Source organism: Maniola hyperantus, chromosome 3 (assembly GCF_902806685.2).
Source record: "Maniola hyperantus chromosome 3, iAphHyp1.2, whole genome shotgun sequence".
Classification (NCBI taxonomy): Eukaryota; Metazoa; Arthropoda; class Insecta; order Lepidoptera; family Nymphalidae; genus Maniola; species Maniola hyperantus.
Window position 1 is genome coordinate 15,936,562 of NC_048538.1, and position 18,078 is coordinate 15,954,639.

Here is an 18,078-nt window from a genome sequence, read left to right on the forward strand (position 1 = left end):
TGAGATACAGCCCGCTGACAGACAAAGACAGAAGGACGGACGGACGCACAGTGGATGCTTAGAAAAAGGGTCCCGTTGGCACCACTGAAAACCAGTTTCATTAATATCCGTACTAATATTATAAATGCGAATGTGTGTCTCTCTGTCTGCTAGCTTTTCACGGCCCAACAGTTTAACCGATTCTGATGAAATTTGGTACAAAGTTAGCTTACATCCTGACATAGGCTACTTTTTATCCCGGAAAATCAAAGAGTTCCCACGGGATTAGTCGCAGGCATCCTCTAGTATTATATACATTATTATATACATACGGTTCATGAGATACAGCCCGCTGACAGACAGACAGACAGACAGAAGGACGGACGGACACACAGTGGATGCATAGAAATAATATCAAATATATTTACGAATTGATATTATAGCCGCGGGCATCGAGGATCGCTCTTTAACTGGAACACCTCTAGACGTCCTTGCTGGCCGGTTGCTCAGCTGATCTCTCATATCACGCCAAAGTAGCTCTTATATTTGTTTAGTTTAAAGCTGAAATTGCTCTATATATTTTGTTGATATGATATTTTACGCTTGGATTGTTAAAATTTGAAATACAGACGGTTTATTGTTGTGACTTGTGGTTATCAAGATAACGAAAATTAACCTGTTGCGGATTCCTATGTAGAATAGAATAGAATATATTTTTATTCAAGTAAACTTTTACAAGTGCTTTTGAATCGTCAACTAGTTTAATTTACCACTGGTTCGGAATGCCGCGCGTTCCTACCGAGAAGAACCAGCAAGAAACTCGGCGGTTGCTCTTTTTAAGTTTTCAATTTACAATGTTATTATACCACACTGTACAAGCAATTGCAGCCCCGTGCATTGCTGGAGCGAGTCAAATCCAAGATTTTTTATAGTTTAGTCTTCGACTGTATAATATGCTTTTTTAGGAGCATATACTTTTAATAGATTTTTTAAACTTGTGTAAAGGCCAGTCTAAAATCGTCTGTGGAATAACATCATAACAGAGAACTTATCTAGGTACATGAAAATTCTCATGTTTTTAGATCCAGCGCATTGAATACCTACCACGTCGATCGTCTGTCAGCCTCAGTTTCACCTTTCGGTGCTTTCTTTCGGTCTCCTGGTGATTTAATTTCGACTTTATTTTTTCAAAGCTCGATTTAAGTCTAAAAAGTGCCATATAGCCATGCAGCACCTTGGAAGCGTTCAATTCAAAACCGTTGCATGATGTCATCGTATACCTTGTACGGGTAACCGAACATGCGTTCATTGACTCACGGTACCCATATGCTGTACATTTTAACTGCTGGTATATTATGCACTAGGTAATGCCCGCGGCTTCGTCCGTGTGAGTTTCGGTTTTTAAAAATCCTGTCGCAATCGAAAAATCGAAAAGAGTAATTTATTACCTACCTATTTTGAATAAATCATTTGACTTTTTTTTGCAACTCTTTGATTTGCCTATGTCTTTCCCCGGGATGTAAGCTAACTTTGTACCAAAGGAGATCGCCCGTGAACGGGCCCTCTTTTGTGGTCGTGTCAAAACTTAAATTAAATTTAGCAAAATGTGTTTTTTTACGATTATAATATGTTTTATTACGACTTTTTTTCACTCTATTATTGAAAATATCCGCAATTACAGTTAGAATCGTAAACATCCATTTATTTTGAAGAAGTATTAATTAAATATAACCTCAATATCAGCAACATAAAAAATAAGATTTCTTTATAACCAGAGTGAATAAATGGAAATCGTTTGCAGAATATGAAAAGGTAATTATTTGTCTACAAAACCAAATTAAAACTATGGTGACATAACAATTATATTAGGGGGGGCCCAAAGCTCCTAAGAAAATGGGCAATCTCCTTTCGTCAAAATCGGTTAAACGGGATGGGCCGTGAAAAGCTAGGAGACATACAGACAGACAGACACACTTTCGCATTTATTTAGATTTCGATTTCGTCCGTGTGGATTTAGGTTCCTAAAAATCCTATGGGAACTCTTCAATTTTCCGGGATAATAAGTAGCCCATATATCATCGCCATCATTATTATTATAAACTGATAGGTATCCACTCTTCGCCATAGGTACTGTCTTGCAGGGACTTCCATGGGGCACGTTCTTGCGCCTCCCTGCGCCTCGTTAATTAATGTCGTCAGTCCACCTAGTGGGGGGTCTTCCAACGCTGCGCTTTCCGGGACTTGGCGTCAACGTCAACAGTGAGTAGGTACGTCACTTACCTGCGATTTGCCGATGACATAGTCGTCATGGTAGAGACTCTGGGAGACTAAAATACAATGCTCAATGACCGTACTTCTCAACATCATCATCAGTATGTGGACGTCCACTGTTGGACATAGGCCTTCCCTAAAGAGCGCCACCAAACGTGACCTTGGTTCTCCTGCGGATCTCCTCATTTCGGATCTTATCCCTCTTGGAAACCCCTTACATAGCCCTCTCCATAGTTCTCAACAAATGGGCCTAAAAATGAACATGAGCAAGTTATATAAAACAATAAAAATATTATGAACAAAGAATGATTAAGGACAACGTACCTATACGATAGCAAAGCAGGTTAATGTGCGTTTAGATTAACCGATAATACCTACCACAAACAAGCTGGCTCCGCGATAACTAACGTTCGACGATAAATATTGTGTTTTTGTTTCAAATTCCTACTTTAAAACACATTTAGGTGAAATAATTCTACTCAATACATAATACGCATTTAGTCCAATCCAGCAGTATATAGGTGGTATGAAAGAATTCATTATTAAAGAGAATAATTAAAAAAATCATGATATTTAGTCATTTTAAAATAATTAATTATTAACGTCACAATATGGCTAAAACGAGAAATATATTTTTTATGTTAAAAAATTTAATTTTTTATCATACTTAAAAAATATTGGCTGCAGAAATTACTCTATTTTTATGTTAAAAAAATAAGAAAATTGTTGTTTACGAATTGTGACGTCATTATTCACTTCCGTACAGCGTGAAGTTCATGTTAAAGATAAATAAAAATCATGATTTTTTAATTATTCTCTTTTTTACACCCTGAACTACCGCCATACAAAAATCAGTTCATTTTATTACTACAGTCCAAGACTATTGCATTGATGTACGTGTGCTATAAAACGTACCTACTAGATAGTGGAACATGTATTTCTGTAATTTAAAAGGGAGGGACATTCTATGACGCAGAATTACAGGAAGAAGGGAAACACAAAACGTCATAGTATGCTGTGACTAAGTATATTTTATTGAATACATGTTCCAGCTCTGTAATTGTTCAGTTCCATTTCGGTTTCTGTAATCGTAGAATTACAAACTATTGCGAAATAGGTATACCTGCGGCTCCTTGCGAATTACTTGATGTCGTTGACCTGACCTGACCTGTCGAGAACCTAGTGGCGGGTGTTCCAAAACTGTGCTTTCCGGTGCAAGGCGGCCAGCACCTTGGGAGCCCAACGTCTATCGGTATTTCGAACTATGTGCACTGCCCATAGCCACCTTGCCTTTGCCGGTCACTCTCTTCTCCTACGGATCTCCTCATTTCTGATCACGTAGAGGAACTCCAAGCATAGCTCTTTCCATCGCCTGCTGAATGACTCTGAGCTTTCTTATGAGGTCCATAGTCAAAGTCAAAGTGAACTAGAGTAAGGAAACTCGCGGTTTAGATCCTGAATCGACATCTGTGAAATATTAGTGACGTGAAATAAAAGATACCTAAATAGTCATTTCATAACCTACCTATCGTCAAATGTAGGTTACATCTGCCAGTGTAGGGGAACCCTCGACGTTCTGTTATAAGTTTCCCAACTGTCGTGAACAGTGCGATGGTGATGATGATGACTAATGAAGGTGTTCCCCGCAGGCGGAGCAGCGGCTGGCGGCGCGGCGCGCGGCGCGTGCGGAGGCGCGCGACATCCGCATGCGGGAGCTGGAGCGGCAGCAGCGCGAGCAGGAGGACCATGCCGACAAGGCCTATGACATGTACTCAGGTAAACACGCCTTTAGCTTATAATCAACACATCGCTGACCCACGACTGGACACAGGTCTCCTCTCAGAATGAGAAGGGTTAAGATGACGCAGTACGCTCGACCGAACCTGTTTGCTTTAGACTTGACATTGTATGAGAAAGGTGAGTGGCACGATGATTTCACCGAAATCAAGGGTTTAGGAAAAGTATTTTAGAGAAGAAACTACTGAATTTATGTTTGCAAAGTATAGTTATTTCAACTAATGAATAAATAAACTATGTCTAATGTGAAATTTCTTAGTATTTTCATACCCCTAATCTTATTTATTTACGCCCAAAGTATCATAAATTTAGTGTTAAAATAGGAATCTTTTGAGGCTCGTAACTTTAAAATCAATATTTTTTTCAATGTTTCATACATCAATAAACCTAGATAATGACGAGATTAATCGATATAATACTTAGTTTGAGCGTACAGTATCAAATAATGTAGTAATTACCCTCCTACGTTTGTATGAAGAAAGCACCGTCCTGAGCCCCCTTAAGACCATAGTCCGCCATGTGCGGATTGGCATAGACTCGACGTATGTTACAGTGTATTTCAAGTCACACTGTCTCGTTGGTCTAGTGGTTAGTATATTCGACTGCGACCAATAAATAGGTGTTGGTTTTTTCTGTCAAGAAATTCTCCTTACTCCATAGAATAGAATAGAATAGAATAGAATAGAATAGAATAGAATAGAATAGAATAGAATAGAATAGAATGTTTTTTTATTCATGTAAACTTTTTAAAAGTGCTTATGAATAGTCAGGTAGTTTTAATTTACCACTGGTTCGGAATGCCGTTCCTACCGAGAAGAACCAGCAAGAAACTCGACGGTTGCTCTTTTTAATTTTTCAATTCACAATGCTATTATACCGTACTATACAAGCCATTGCAGCCCCGTGCGTTGCTGGAGCGAGTCAAATCCAAGCTTTTTTATCGTTTACATAGTCTGCGACTGTATAATATGCTTTTTTTAGGAGCATACCCTTAACACATTTTTTAAACTTGTGTAAAGGCAAGTCTAAAATTGCTTGTGGAATTTTATTATAAAATATTACACTCATTCCCACAAACGACTTTCGCACCTTCCAGAGGCGGAGCGCAAGAGTAGCTAGCTTATTTTTGTTTCTAGTTTGCCTATCATGGAGATCACTGATTTTTTTGTAACTGTGAATGTTTTGTCGTACAAAAATTATATTATTGTAAATATATTGGGAGTACTACTGTAAGAATACCTATTTCCTTAAATATCTCTCGTAGGGAATCGCGCGGTTTTAAATTATAAATTGCACGTATTGCCCTTTTTTGTAATACGAATATTTTCCCAATATCTGCCGCTTTACCCCACAGCAAGACTCCGTAAGACATAATACTGTGGAAATAGGCAAAATACACAATTTTTGCAGTTTCCACGTCAGTTAACTGTCGAATCTTTCTAACAGCATAAGCAGCAGAGCTGAGTTTACCAGCAAGTGTTGATATATGGGCGTTCCATTGAAGCTTTGCATCTAACGTGAACGTGATCATACAGCCCAGAGTCATTTTATTGCATACAATTACACTTTTGTGAACTTTTGTCACACCAAAGACGAGAACAGTCGCGAAGAGTCGATCAGCTCACGGACATAATCGTCGTGGAAACTGAACCCAACCTCTACAAAGCTATGCAGTGAGCCGGCGATGGGTTGATCATGATGATGATGATACGTCGTGTTCGTTTGCGTGTTATACATGTACGTATATCCCTCCCTAACTGTAGTGTTTGGTTCCAGAGACAGTGGGGCGGCGCCCCGGCGGACGGCTCGCGACGCTGAGCCCCAGTGCGATGCACTCCCCGCGGCGCAGCTCAGAGGACTCGGACGACGTGCTTAGCATCAAAGACCTCAGGGTAATTCATACCGGATCTTATCCTCGAAGTCCTAAGACCTGACAGACAGACGGACAACGAAGTGATCCTATCAGGGCTCCTTTTGAGGTACGGAATCCTAAAATAACGATAAATGTGTTAATTTCCAGCATGAGCTCAAAGAGGTGGAGGAAAAGTTCCGCAAGGCGATGATCCTGAACGCGCAGCTGGACAACGACAAGGCGGCGCTCGGCTACCAGCTCGAACTGCTCAAGGACAGGATAGAGGAGCTGCAAGAGGAGTACGCGCAGCTACAGGTGACTAGCCTATCTTTACTCTTGCTGGCTCTATACTTAGAAGTGGAGTTTTGCTGACACTCGTGAGAGTGTACATACAGTGTTGAGAACTAAGTATCAGGCAAACACCGCCTGCGAACTGAGAACGCTTCCATTTAAGACCCATTACGCACGATCGACTATAGTTGCCCGGCGACTCAGTTGACGGTGATCGCTAGAGTCTGCAATTTATATGGAAATCGTCGAGTCTATGCGCACGCAGTCGCCGCAACTCTATGCGCATACCCACGCCGATCGTGCGTAGTGGGTCTATGACAGTATCATCCTCTACGGCCTTCTATTTGTAAAAAGCCTGTATCTGACTGACTGACTGACTGATCTATCAATGCACAGCTCAAACTACTGGACAGATCGGACTGAAATTTGGCATGCAGATAGCTATTGTGACGTAGGCATCCGCTAAGAAACAGCTGCACTGTTTACCCATATTCGCAATAAAGAAATTTAAATTTGAATTTGAAGTAAGAATTTTTGAAAATTCAATCCCCAATGGGGGTTGGGGGGGGGGGGGGGAATAGGGGTTTGAAGTTTGTGTAGTCCACGCGGACAAAGTCGCGAGCATAAGCTAGTTATTATAAAAACTAGATTACGAGTTATTGGCAGAAAATTGGAAATTTTCAAAATCTAATAATATTTCTAAAAATATAGCTACATATTATGACCAAACTTAAATGCTGATGAAATATCATCTTACGTAACATTCTAGAACATTAATTTTTCTAAATTTTCATATTTTTTTCGATAACTCAAAATCAACTTTTTGCAGTTAACCGCTTCTTAGAAATTCTGACTACAGACTATGTGAAATCGCATAGGCATAACGCATAACTGAATAGCAGAGCAGGTTCCTGCGGCAGTGGAGCGGTGCGGGAGGGAGTGTGATGACGTGACACGAGATTTATCAACTTGTGATAACTGTTACGCTCCATTACAGCAAGAGCCTACTCAGTTATGAGCTATACCCAGTGGCGTGCACAGTGTTTGAAGCCAGGGTAGGCATTAGTTAGGTAGAAACCTGTTTACTGGCAGGTCATAATGAAAAATATGCATTGAGCTATTTCAACTGGGGTAAGCAGTGCATTTATGCCTCTATGACCTGCACGCCACTGGCTATACCTATAGCCAATGACTAGAATCTACATGAAAACTTTGTAACGCATGGTTCCAGCGGGAACACAGAGAGAAGTGCTCATGCTACGAGCGGCTGAAGCGCGAGCACGCGGCGCTGGAGCGCGAGGTGGCGCTGGCGCGGGACGCGGTGCGCGCGCGCGACGCGGCGGCGGCGGCGGCCGGCCGCGCCTTCGTGGAGGCGGCCAGCGCGCCCGGCGCCGACGCGGGCGCCGCGTGCGGCAGCGTGCCGCCGCTGGCGCTCGTGTCGCACCAGTCGGAGCAGCTGCTCAACGAGGCGGGCGAGGGGACTTTAGGTACCTACGTTTCCATTTTGATTGCACTTTCTATGCGGAAACCAGCCCAGAGCGAAGAAAGAAAGAAAAAAAGCACTTTCTCTCAACGATAAGATCTTTATTTTTATTTTATTTTATTTTATCTTATTGGCTAGACTCACGTCGGATTATGTTCGACTAATTGAACCTGTTCGGGGTCCTTTTTCAAAGGGCCTCTGCTCGCGACGAGGCACGAAGGAGACTTGCGTGTCGGCTCCTACTCTCCTTTAGGTAGGCGGCCATGCTTGCTGTATGAGAGATGGCTGCTGGAGCCGGAAACTTCTAGATTGACGTTTTTAAAAAAAAAAACTTAGCTAAATTAGCAGAATAGATATTTATTTAAAAAAAAAAACATCTCATCTCATCTCATGTACAGACGTGCGGCTGGAGAGGCTAGTGGGCGCGAAGGCGGCGCTGGAGAGCGAAGTGCGGAAACTGAAGCTGCAGCTGAACGACGAGCGCGCGGCGCGCCAGAACGGCGTCGCCTCGCACCTGGACCGCGACCACGACACCGAGCGTGAGTACAACACGCAGCCTGACTCACGACACCCAAGTTTTCTCTAAAATGTATACAAGATACAAGCTACGACAGTCGGACCAGCGCTTGGCTGCAGTCAGACTTGCTAAGTGCTAGTCTATAAAAAAAATATTGAGTACGAACAGGCGACTATAATATCGCGAATAAAATGACAGAATTGACAGTTGTTTCTAAGTTTTATAAAATCATGATTTCTAGATTAGAAAACATTAGCACACAATTAGAAAATATCAAATTAGTTACAGGCGCGAGCGAAGCGAGCCCGAAAATATTTCATAATTGATCTTTTGGGACCTGCAACTACAAACTGGGCCGTACCTACTTATCGAATATATTTGGAACTGATTCAGGGTTTGACTAGTGAGGATTTCTCAAGATTTGGAGGCCCCCTCCAGACCCGAAGTCTGGGGCGGATCTCCCCGTTTACCCTTCCTCCAGTCCGCTATTTGGCTATTGTGAACAAGCCTTTAGCTTGTCAAAGAGGCGGTTAATGTTAAAGCAGGGCATGATGTGATTCCACAGTGGAGGCACTCCGCAAGTCGGCCGGCGAGGCGAAGGGGCGCGCGGCTCGCGCCGAGGCGGAGGCGGCGCTGCAGGCGGCGGCCGTGGCGCGCCTCGAGGCGCAGGTGGCGCGGCTGCGAGCGAGGCAGGACCACCAGGACGAGCACGAGGAGATGCTGAAGCAGGAGCGGAGGAAGCTGCAGAGAGAGGTGCGGGACATTTTGATTATTTATAACGCGCGAACACGTACAGAAGGTTCATTATAACTTGTCCCTTGTCATGTTGGCACCATTGCACTTCTCAACATGACGGCAAGCGACAAGTTATACATAGTGAACGGTTTGTACAATGCGACAAGGCACTCTTGGCACTTGAATGACATTGACAGGGGAGAACAAAGGCTTAGAATATTCAAACAAGAACAAAGGGGACACTTGACGGCAACGTTAGTTCCGATTTTTGCCACGCGCCAAGATAGCCTTGTCGCATTGTATATCTCATCCTCTGGTCGCGCCAGTGTGGCACCCTCCGATGGACTCGTAAAAAGATACTTTTATTTGCTCGAATTAGGGTACAAAAATGATGGTCACTTATTTATCAGTTCCGATATAGTCTGCCTTTTTCGTTTGCAAATATTAATAAGTAATCTTACACTAGTTGCTATTTTTGACTTACGTGGTGTTATAACTTAAGATATGGCAATTATATGAAGCCGCAAAAAAAATTACGCGCGAACGGCTTCATACAATATCCTCATGTCATAGCATTGTGCGAGTAAAATCGCGCGGCAAAATATCGTAGTGCGAGCCTACCCTAAGGGCGCGTTCCTACTATGTCGCAACCGTAAATTTATCGTCAGACGACTGTCATCGCTAGCTGTTCCCATTATCACGACAATCTCGTCACATCTAAAAAAAAGTCGTGGACGACAGTCAGTCGTGCCGTTCATCATCATCAACTGATAGACGTCCACTGCTGGACATAGGTCTCTTGTACGGACTTTCACACGCCACGGTCTTGCTTTGCCTGATGTTGTCCGTCCACCTAGTGGGGGGTCTACCAACACTGCGTCTTCCGGTGCGAGGTCGCCATTCCAGCACCTTGGGACCCCAACGTCTATCGGTATTACGAACATGTGAACACCTACATTCAAATATAAACGCCATGACGCTTACTGCACGACTGTCGTCACGACAGATTGGGAACGCGCCCTAAAAGATATTTCACATTACAGGAAGTGGTCGATTTTTGGGCAGTGATAAACAATGGTGATAGATAACGGTACAGTAATTGTACATACTCAGAGTGACCCTAGCGTGTGTTTCCACTGACTTTTTCACATTAAGTTAAATACCAAGATTTTTTATTAATAATTTTAGTTCCTGAGTTTGAACATTATTGTCCTAACAGTTAACTGAATGTAACGACCACTAATGTTCATAGGATTTCTCGTCTCTTACCTTTCACGAAATCGTTACCCATTGAAAAATACCCATTCCACCCGAAAACCCCTATTTGAGTGAACTAAAACCTGTGTCTAATATTATTCGATTGGAACCACTATTGTGCGTAAATTAGAGTGCAGAAGGCCTGTATCGCAACCGCCAGATAAACTTTATCTAACAGATTAATTGGTCATTTTGACAGATTCCCAATACAAAAACTGTCATAACGTCAGATTTATTCGCTAGATAAAGTTTATCTGGAAGTCGTGAAACAGGTCCTTAATCTGCAGATTACAAGAAATTTGCCACTTTATGTGAAATTTCACTAGCCTGCAGATTATCTAGATAATGGCAACAAATGTGATGTTTTTCTTTAAACTAAATTTAGAGTACCTGCATCTTTTTCCTTTTCGTATTGCTAAACAAAGGACGGAAAATGAATTTTAAATTAAGGGTCAAAATTTGCCCTTTTTTTATTATAGTGGTAAGAAAAAGAATCGAATACTCTAAAATTAAAAAAAAAATTGTTGCCATCAGAATCATTGCCAATGATTACGTATTACGGGTAGCGGTAAAAAATATTATCTCACTGTATTTTCCTTATAAAAGTAATATTAAGTAATTGTCTATCCCACAGGCGCGAGAGGCCCTCAACCGAGTGGAGGAGCTGGAGACTGAGAACAGCCACCTGACCAAGCGCCTCGACAAACTCAAGAACGCCAAGTCTGCGCTGCTCAAGGACCTGTGACCCGCCCCACGCCGAGCGACGTCGCGTGAAGCGCTACACAAGATACAGGCTAGCTTCCGACGCCGGGCCACGTCGCGTGAGTCGCTCTACAAGATACACCGAGCGACGTCGCGCGAAGCGCTACACAGTATACAGAGCCTCCGACACCGAGCCACGTCGCGTGAGTCGCTATACAAGATACATATGAACCTACGACGCCGAGCGACGTCGCGTGAAGCACTATACAAGATGCATACTAGCCTCCGACGCCGAGCTACGTCACATGAAACCGCATAGCAACATACACACTAGGTGAAGGACGCAAATGTTCATTTTAGGACGCCGAGCGACGTCGCGTGATGCGCTTTACAAGTCATACAAGAGCCATTATAGGCAAAGGTTTACCATATTACGGATCGCAATTCGCAAGTCCAACGTAATATACGAGCTGACATAGTGTAAAGATTTCAATTTTAAGCAATGCTATTGCAAATTTAAGAGCTAGCGCGCACCACGGTACGGTGCGTTCCAAAATCCGCAAATCTCTACATAGTATAAAATAAAGTCGCTCCCCGCTGTCTGTATGAACGCGTAGATCTTTTAAACTACGCAACGGAATTTAATGCGGTTTTCACCAATAGATAGAGTGATTCAAGAGGAAGGTTTGTAGGTATAGTTTAATTCTCAAAAAGTTAGAGATCCCTAGGGAAATTGAAATAATGTGAATTAGGTCCGAGAAAATCCTCTCATTTGAGAGATTCCGAGGCGTGCGCTGCATAAATGGTCAAAGTTACACGAAAACGATGTATGGTGAAATTGTTTCTCTTAAAAAGTTCTACAAAAAAGTCCGCGATAGCATATAATATGTATCTTTTAAAGTTGGCTCACAATAATCGATTTTATCATTTTCAAATGTGATCTGAAACAAAGCCTTACTTTCGAGGGTGTTTTTACTGACACACTATTAATTCTTATCAAAATAAAATAGTTGATCATCTGTAATATTCAATTTAGACCAAAATTGCCCTTTACATCATTTAATTTAGAATAATATCTTACGACATATCACAAAATTAAAATAATATGAAATATCGTAAGATTAAAAACTAATGCGCAACAAACGAGACGGTGGCGTCTGTGTCGCGGCGCCTATAATCTCCTCACTGACACCACATTAGTATCTACATTGCACCCATGCAAAACCGGGGCGCGTCGCTAGTTTGAATATAAAATCCGTTGCGGAAATAGTTCCTCAGTGCGCACACGTCTATGTAGTTCTATAGTTCACAGATTTTGTGGGGGAAAAACGTACGGAAATTTACCGTGGTGCGCGCTAGCTCTAAAGGCTTAGATTCATATCGAGAATTTAGAAAAATAACCCTGTTTAGGAATAGAACTGATTAGTAATATGTAGTCTGTCATTTTTAAATTGTGATACTAGACGCATCTTCGATTCCAACATTCAATTTCCGCCATTTTGAACTGTAGAAAGCTCATTAATAACTGGTAAAAATGCATTTTAAAATAGCATTTGCGAGTGAAATTTTCGAACGAGTTAATAATTCTGCTGTTAATTTGTAATTAAATGTTGATACGAAACTTGATATTATAATAGTAGCTTTGAGCGATGCTTTTTCGTGAGCAAACGTAGTATTTTCTAAAAGCCAGAATCACATTACAAATTGAAAGTTTCATAGGAAAGCAGTACCGCTGCCTAGTGGTCATAATATTATGATGGTGAAAGAGCCGTATTTAAAACGGCCGCCAAACAGAACAGCTGGTTTAATGGAAGCTGTGCGCGTTTAGTTTTACTTCGACCGTTTCAGTGACGCGGTTATGGTTCGACTCTACTACCGGGATCATGTGATATCGCGAACTATGTGACCAACGCAATCGTATCGTTCCGCATATTCGCGCCAACTGTTTGGGTTAGTTTTTTTTAAAATCCCACGCAAATTCGCTGTCACAGAATGTTACTTTTGCCGGCCGCCTGATTTGCTAAACTTGTTTCAAAATTCGCCAAACAAAACATTTGCCGTATCTCGAATAGTGTGGCCATTCGATTTAACAAACGCTGAACTATCGCAAAAGCCCGAACTCGAACCATTTGCCGTAACCCGATTGTGGAGCCGTACCATTACGCGATGCATACGTAATAATCAAATTAAGTGGTAATTATTTGACGCGATTGTATAGTATGATTCCACCTTAATAAAAATCACAATTTTATTTAGTTACACATTTTAAAAATAGGACTGAGTAAATATTTTAGTCTGTTTTAACATTTCGTTTGTATAATAAAAAGTTGTATTATATTTTCCGATACGATCGAAATTGCGATTCGATTTACGATATGATTATCCGTGAGTTTTAACAATTATTATTATTTTAAATAAATGGAATTTAATAATTATCATTACTTACTTCTTTACGATTTACAATTATTATATTTTTTTTAATTTGTACATAATTTATTAATAATAATGATTGTTTATTATTACCAATATAAAAAATTTAAAATTTTATTTGATGGACATAAAATTGATGTATAAATATTTGATAATTTTATATTTGCCATGCGTGTGTGTGTGTATGTCACTAGTTGTTATTTATGTTTTATTGATTTGACAATTTGATGGTATTTAATAAACTTGATAAAATTAGGTGAACTTATCATGAAAACGAGTAGATTACAACATTGATACGTATTGGAAAATTTCTAAAAAAGAATACTAGATACAACCAAGGTCTTCAGTTATCAGACAATGTCAAAATTGACAAAACTGTTTTGTTAAATAAATGTTTTTCATTTTTTTCCATTTTCACCTATTAGTTTGGTCCTGTATAACATTATTTTTCATCAGTTATTGATAATTCCCATGTTTTTTGCCAATAGCTCAAAACTTTTTGCCGTTAATCGCTTATTCGAAATAGGACGGGAAAAAAAAGTTTTTGAAAAACTGTTGAAAAACTAATTTCTCTCGCATTTTGACTATTCCCCAATTAAACTAAAACAATGAATTTTTTTACATGTATGTCTGTATATTGTATGGATCCTTTTATGTTGTATAGTAAAATATTATTCGCTTATCATTTTAAATTTTAACTATTGATGATTATTATTTTAATTTGTAACATTTCTTGTGCATTATAAACTAACTATTTATGTTTTATTTTGTAATATTTTGTATAGGTACTATTAATAAGTTTTTTTTATAATAATTGTATTAATATTATTTTAGCTTGCCGAAGTTTCGCTTTGTACCATAAAAAGTTGTATCATTTTAACTTGCCAGATTACAAATTATATAATTTATTTATTAAAATTAAAAAGTCCGAAGTTAAATATTTTTTTAGATTTTGCAACACGAAATTAAACTATTCAACTAAAAAAAGAAAACAGAAAATATGTAAATTTAAATGTTTTATATTGTAGTTAGATGACTTGAAAAGAAAAGTTCCTCGACATAAGGCGTCGGTCACACTAGCGACAAATATATTTCACTTTGTATAAAAAATGGCAATGATAAAGTATAATAAAAAATTTAAACACATACAAATAGGTATGGCTTGTTCGTTGGTACTAAATCTACCGCGCCCTGGTTTCGAAACACTTCTTATCGATAAAATATAGCTATTACGAAGCCAGGTAGAAGTTTTGGATACCCGGGTGTGATTTTGGACTGCAAAAAAGAAACTATTTCCTTGATTGTACATTTGAGATCTGTCCTACTGTGTATTTTGTGTCTCTATATTTTACATGTGGTGTATGTTTTGTGTATAGTTCATACAAAATGAGAAATTTCGCGCCATTTTAACTTTTTGTGTCAACTGTCATGTCAAAAGTACGATTCACCTTGATAATCCATACTAATATTATTTTAATTGCGAAAGTATGGCGATTTGTCTGTCTGCTAGCTTTTCACGGTCCATCCGTTCAACCGATTTTAATGAAATTTGGTACAGAAATAGCTTGCATCCCGGGGAAGAACATAAGCTACTTCTTATCCCGGAAAATCAGATAGTTTCCACGGGATTTTTAAAACCTAAATCCACGCGGACGAAGTCGTGGGTATTATCTAGTAAGGACTAAAATCGTACTTTTGACATGACAATTGACAGTTGACACAAAAAGTTAAAATGGCCCGTGAGAACTTAAAATTCATGCATTATATCTGTCTTGCTCTTGTCATGTCAAATACTTAAAATTTTGGACCGAAACATCGCTAGTGTGACAGAATTATTATTTGTACTTTGGAGGAATTTTTGCCAAGAAAGAATGAATTGTATAAAACGATTGCTCAAAATTTCACCGCGTGCAATGTGATAGGTTGACGAATACACGTCCACTAGCGTTTTTGATGTACACTAAAACTGGATTCAAATTATGTAAATCTTTCGGGAATATTTTGCGGCCCCAAACAAAATCCGTTAAAATTTTCTTCGAAAAATTTAGGTACAATTTTATTTAAAAATATCCGTTTATACTTATTTATTTTTAAATAACTTGTATTTAGTCTCTTATTCAAGTTACCATGTTTTTTATTACCATATAATTCTACAATTTTCTAACTACTGCATTGATTTGGATTGTAAAAGGGACTGTAGGTATATTAATCCACGGATAAAGATGTAAAATATCATTTCTTTATTATTAAACAAAAAAATTTCTTTATTAAGATAATTGCTTTACCATATTTCAGTGAAACTATGACTAGACTAAATTGATTATTGATATGAGTAGAAATCATTCCGTCCTTTTCTGCAAGGAACGTAGTGTAAAGGACGGAACTAGTTTGAATCTTTTCAATTCAGTGTGGTCATGTATAATGTAGCATACACATTGCTGTGTTGTGATGTGTCGTGACACGACAGAGGCGATCGGAGTCCTAAGGTAGCATTTCTATTTTGGCGACCGCGACCGGCGACGACGACAGCGACTACTGCCTACAGCTCGCCGAGTGACACGCAACAGGGTCGCGGTGACTGGTCGCCGTCGCGAGTCGCGTCGCCAAGTCGCCCACATCGGAATGCTACCTACGTTATATTTTAATATCACGACATGCACATTTCTCCCGCTTGAGGCACACTTCCAACGACTAAATTGCGCACAACACAGTTATGTGTAGTAGCTTGAAGAAAAGTGTATATTACAAATGAACAGCCCCAATGAAACCATATATAGAATTTATTATATCAATTTGAAGTCATTCTGGAAGGCTACTTTCATTTTAACTACTTATTTTGGCTGGCGTTGTATGATGGTGAATTATGTGGAATGGAGGGTAGTTGATTATTTCATATTGTAAAGAGCTTCAGTTACATACATCTTATCACGGAAGCTAAAATTGGGTGGAAGTATTTTAGGGCTCCATATCTCTAAACAAAAAAGATAGCTACTAACTTCGTTGTCTGTGTATCTGTCTGTTCGTCAGTTGTGTCTGTTAAGACCCATCCGGCGCTCTCGCTCACACTTTTTCGTAAATTTTTGTTGCTATAGTACTAGACTACAATTTTGACATATTTGTTCTACTACCCTCACAATATAATTTATACAAAATTTTATCATCTGCCAAAGTTAACATGTTTTCTCGTGAGAGCTCTAATATATTAAATGACTAAGTATAAAATTCGCAGCCAATTTGTAGTTACGTGAAAACGCCATATTTAGATATAATAGAATAGTCGTTTGCATAGTGCCATGGCGCACCAAAATGTGTTATAGTTTGAGGGTAAAAACATACCTGTAACACGTGACGCGAAGTGTATGTCCTTTGAGCCATTAAAGTATGGTTATACGAAGCCAGTGCGTTTGCGCCAGTCTTACTGGCTTGAAAAATAGATGGGCGCTCTATTTTCGATCTGGCTTGAAAAGCTGTTTACACAAGGCCAATGCCATGACTGGCAGCCAGCGATGGTTTCATATAAACAATGCTAACATCTAGCCACAATGTTTGGTGTGTTTCATGTCACAAAAAATATAGTTTTGTTTTGGCTCAAAACACGACACGCGGCGAGTTGCAAGTATGTTTCTGGCCTTATAGTATTAGTCTAGATACGGTAGTTAGACACGAAATAGTGATTGAGTTTCGAGGGTAGTTTACCTATACAATTAGCTAGAACAATAGTTTATTTTGTGATTGAGTGGCCACTCAAAATGGTTGACGACCACTGAGTTTTTTGTCTTTGTCATTTGAATGGGACTACGTAACAGAGAGAGCCTTATACTAACTTCTCTCCGTGAATAGAGTATATATACCTCAGACTAAGTATCAAGAGACTTGTCAGATGCGTATACCCGAAAGGGACAAAACAACAAAAGAAATACGTATGAAAGGTTATGGTTCATAATTTGCGTTCGCTACAACTTTTACACAAGAATACACCATAAATGGCTTCTACACACCTTCAATACTAAATTTAAAACAGAAAACTAAATAAAACCTCGTAATATTCGGAATAAATTACTATCACAGAGGTTTGTTGGGCACAAACTACAACGTGCTCAACAAAAAAAAGCTAAACTCTTCAAGCTTTTCTATACACCTAGCTTGCTCTAACAAGGTATTATTATTTTAATGCCAAGTCTCCTTAACATTTAGTCTGAGATACATACATACCTGTTCTTTATTCTGTGATACGGTCTACCAAGTTAAATATTGAAATTTGTAATTCTTCTCCCATTAGATACCTCTGCGCAGTTTGACCTCGAGATGGTTAAATATAAGTAGGAATTTATTATTATAATTTTTTGTAAGTATGGTGTATGTATTTTGGTGCTGCATTACTAATAATTTATTTCTTTGTAATTAACTAAGGACGTCTTTTTATAGGAAGCGAAACCGACATTATGATGTATTGTATAAAATGTGGATATAATTTGAATAAATTTTCGCCCTCTGACAATTTATTATGAGTTTCATTTTATGTACTTTGATTGGATATCTAGGGTCTGTACTTACACTATCTGGGTATACTTATATTCTAAACTAAGACACTGCAGGATGGATAAGTCTTGTTTTTTTTTTCGATTACAACATAGCCTCTTGAGTTTGACCCAATTCCCAAACTGCACTCAAACCCTAGACTTGATCTTGCTATAATATATAGCAGATACTAGACTACTCAACACAGATACGCTAGGACAGTTGACGGCAATGGGGATTTGTAGA

General features: G+C 39.4%; 1 protein-coding gene across 1 annotated transcript in view; it reads left to right on the top strand.

The window, feature by feature from the left end:
• Positions 1-17,816, top strand: part of Ost48 (dolichyl-diphosphooligosaccharide--protein glycosyltransferase non-catalytic subunit Ost48) — a 52,607-nt gene extending 34,791 nt beyond the window's left edge. The window contains exons 9-15 of the mRNA XM_034984098.2: positions 3,900-4,026; positions 5,824-5,939; positions 6,068-6,214; positions 7,422-7,677; positions 8,072-8,212; positions 8,756-8,943; positions 10,817-17,816. Of these exons, the coding sequence (XP_034839989.2) occupies positions 3,900-4,026; positions 5,824-5,939; positions 6,068-6,214; positions 7,422-7,677; positions 8,072-8,212; positions 8,756-8,943; positions 10,817-10,927 (1,086 nt within the window). The 3' untranslated portion in view covers positions 10,928-17,816. The remainder of the gene's footprint in view (positions 1-3,899; positions 4,027-5,823; positions 5,940-6,067; positions 6,215-7,421; positions 7,678-8,071; positions 8,213-8,755; positions 8,944-10,816) is intronic.
• Positions 17,817-18,078: the final 262 nt, after the last annotated feature.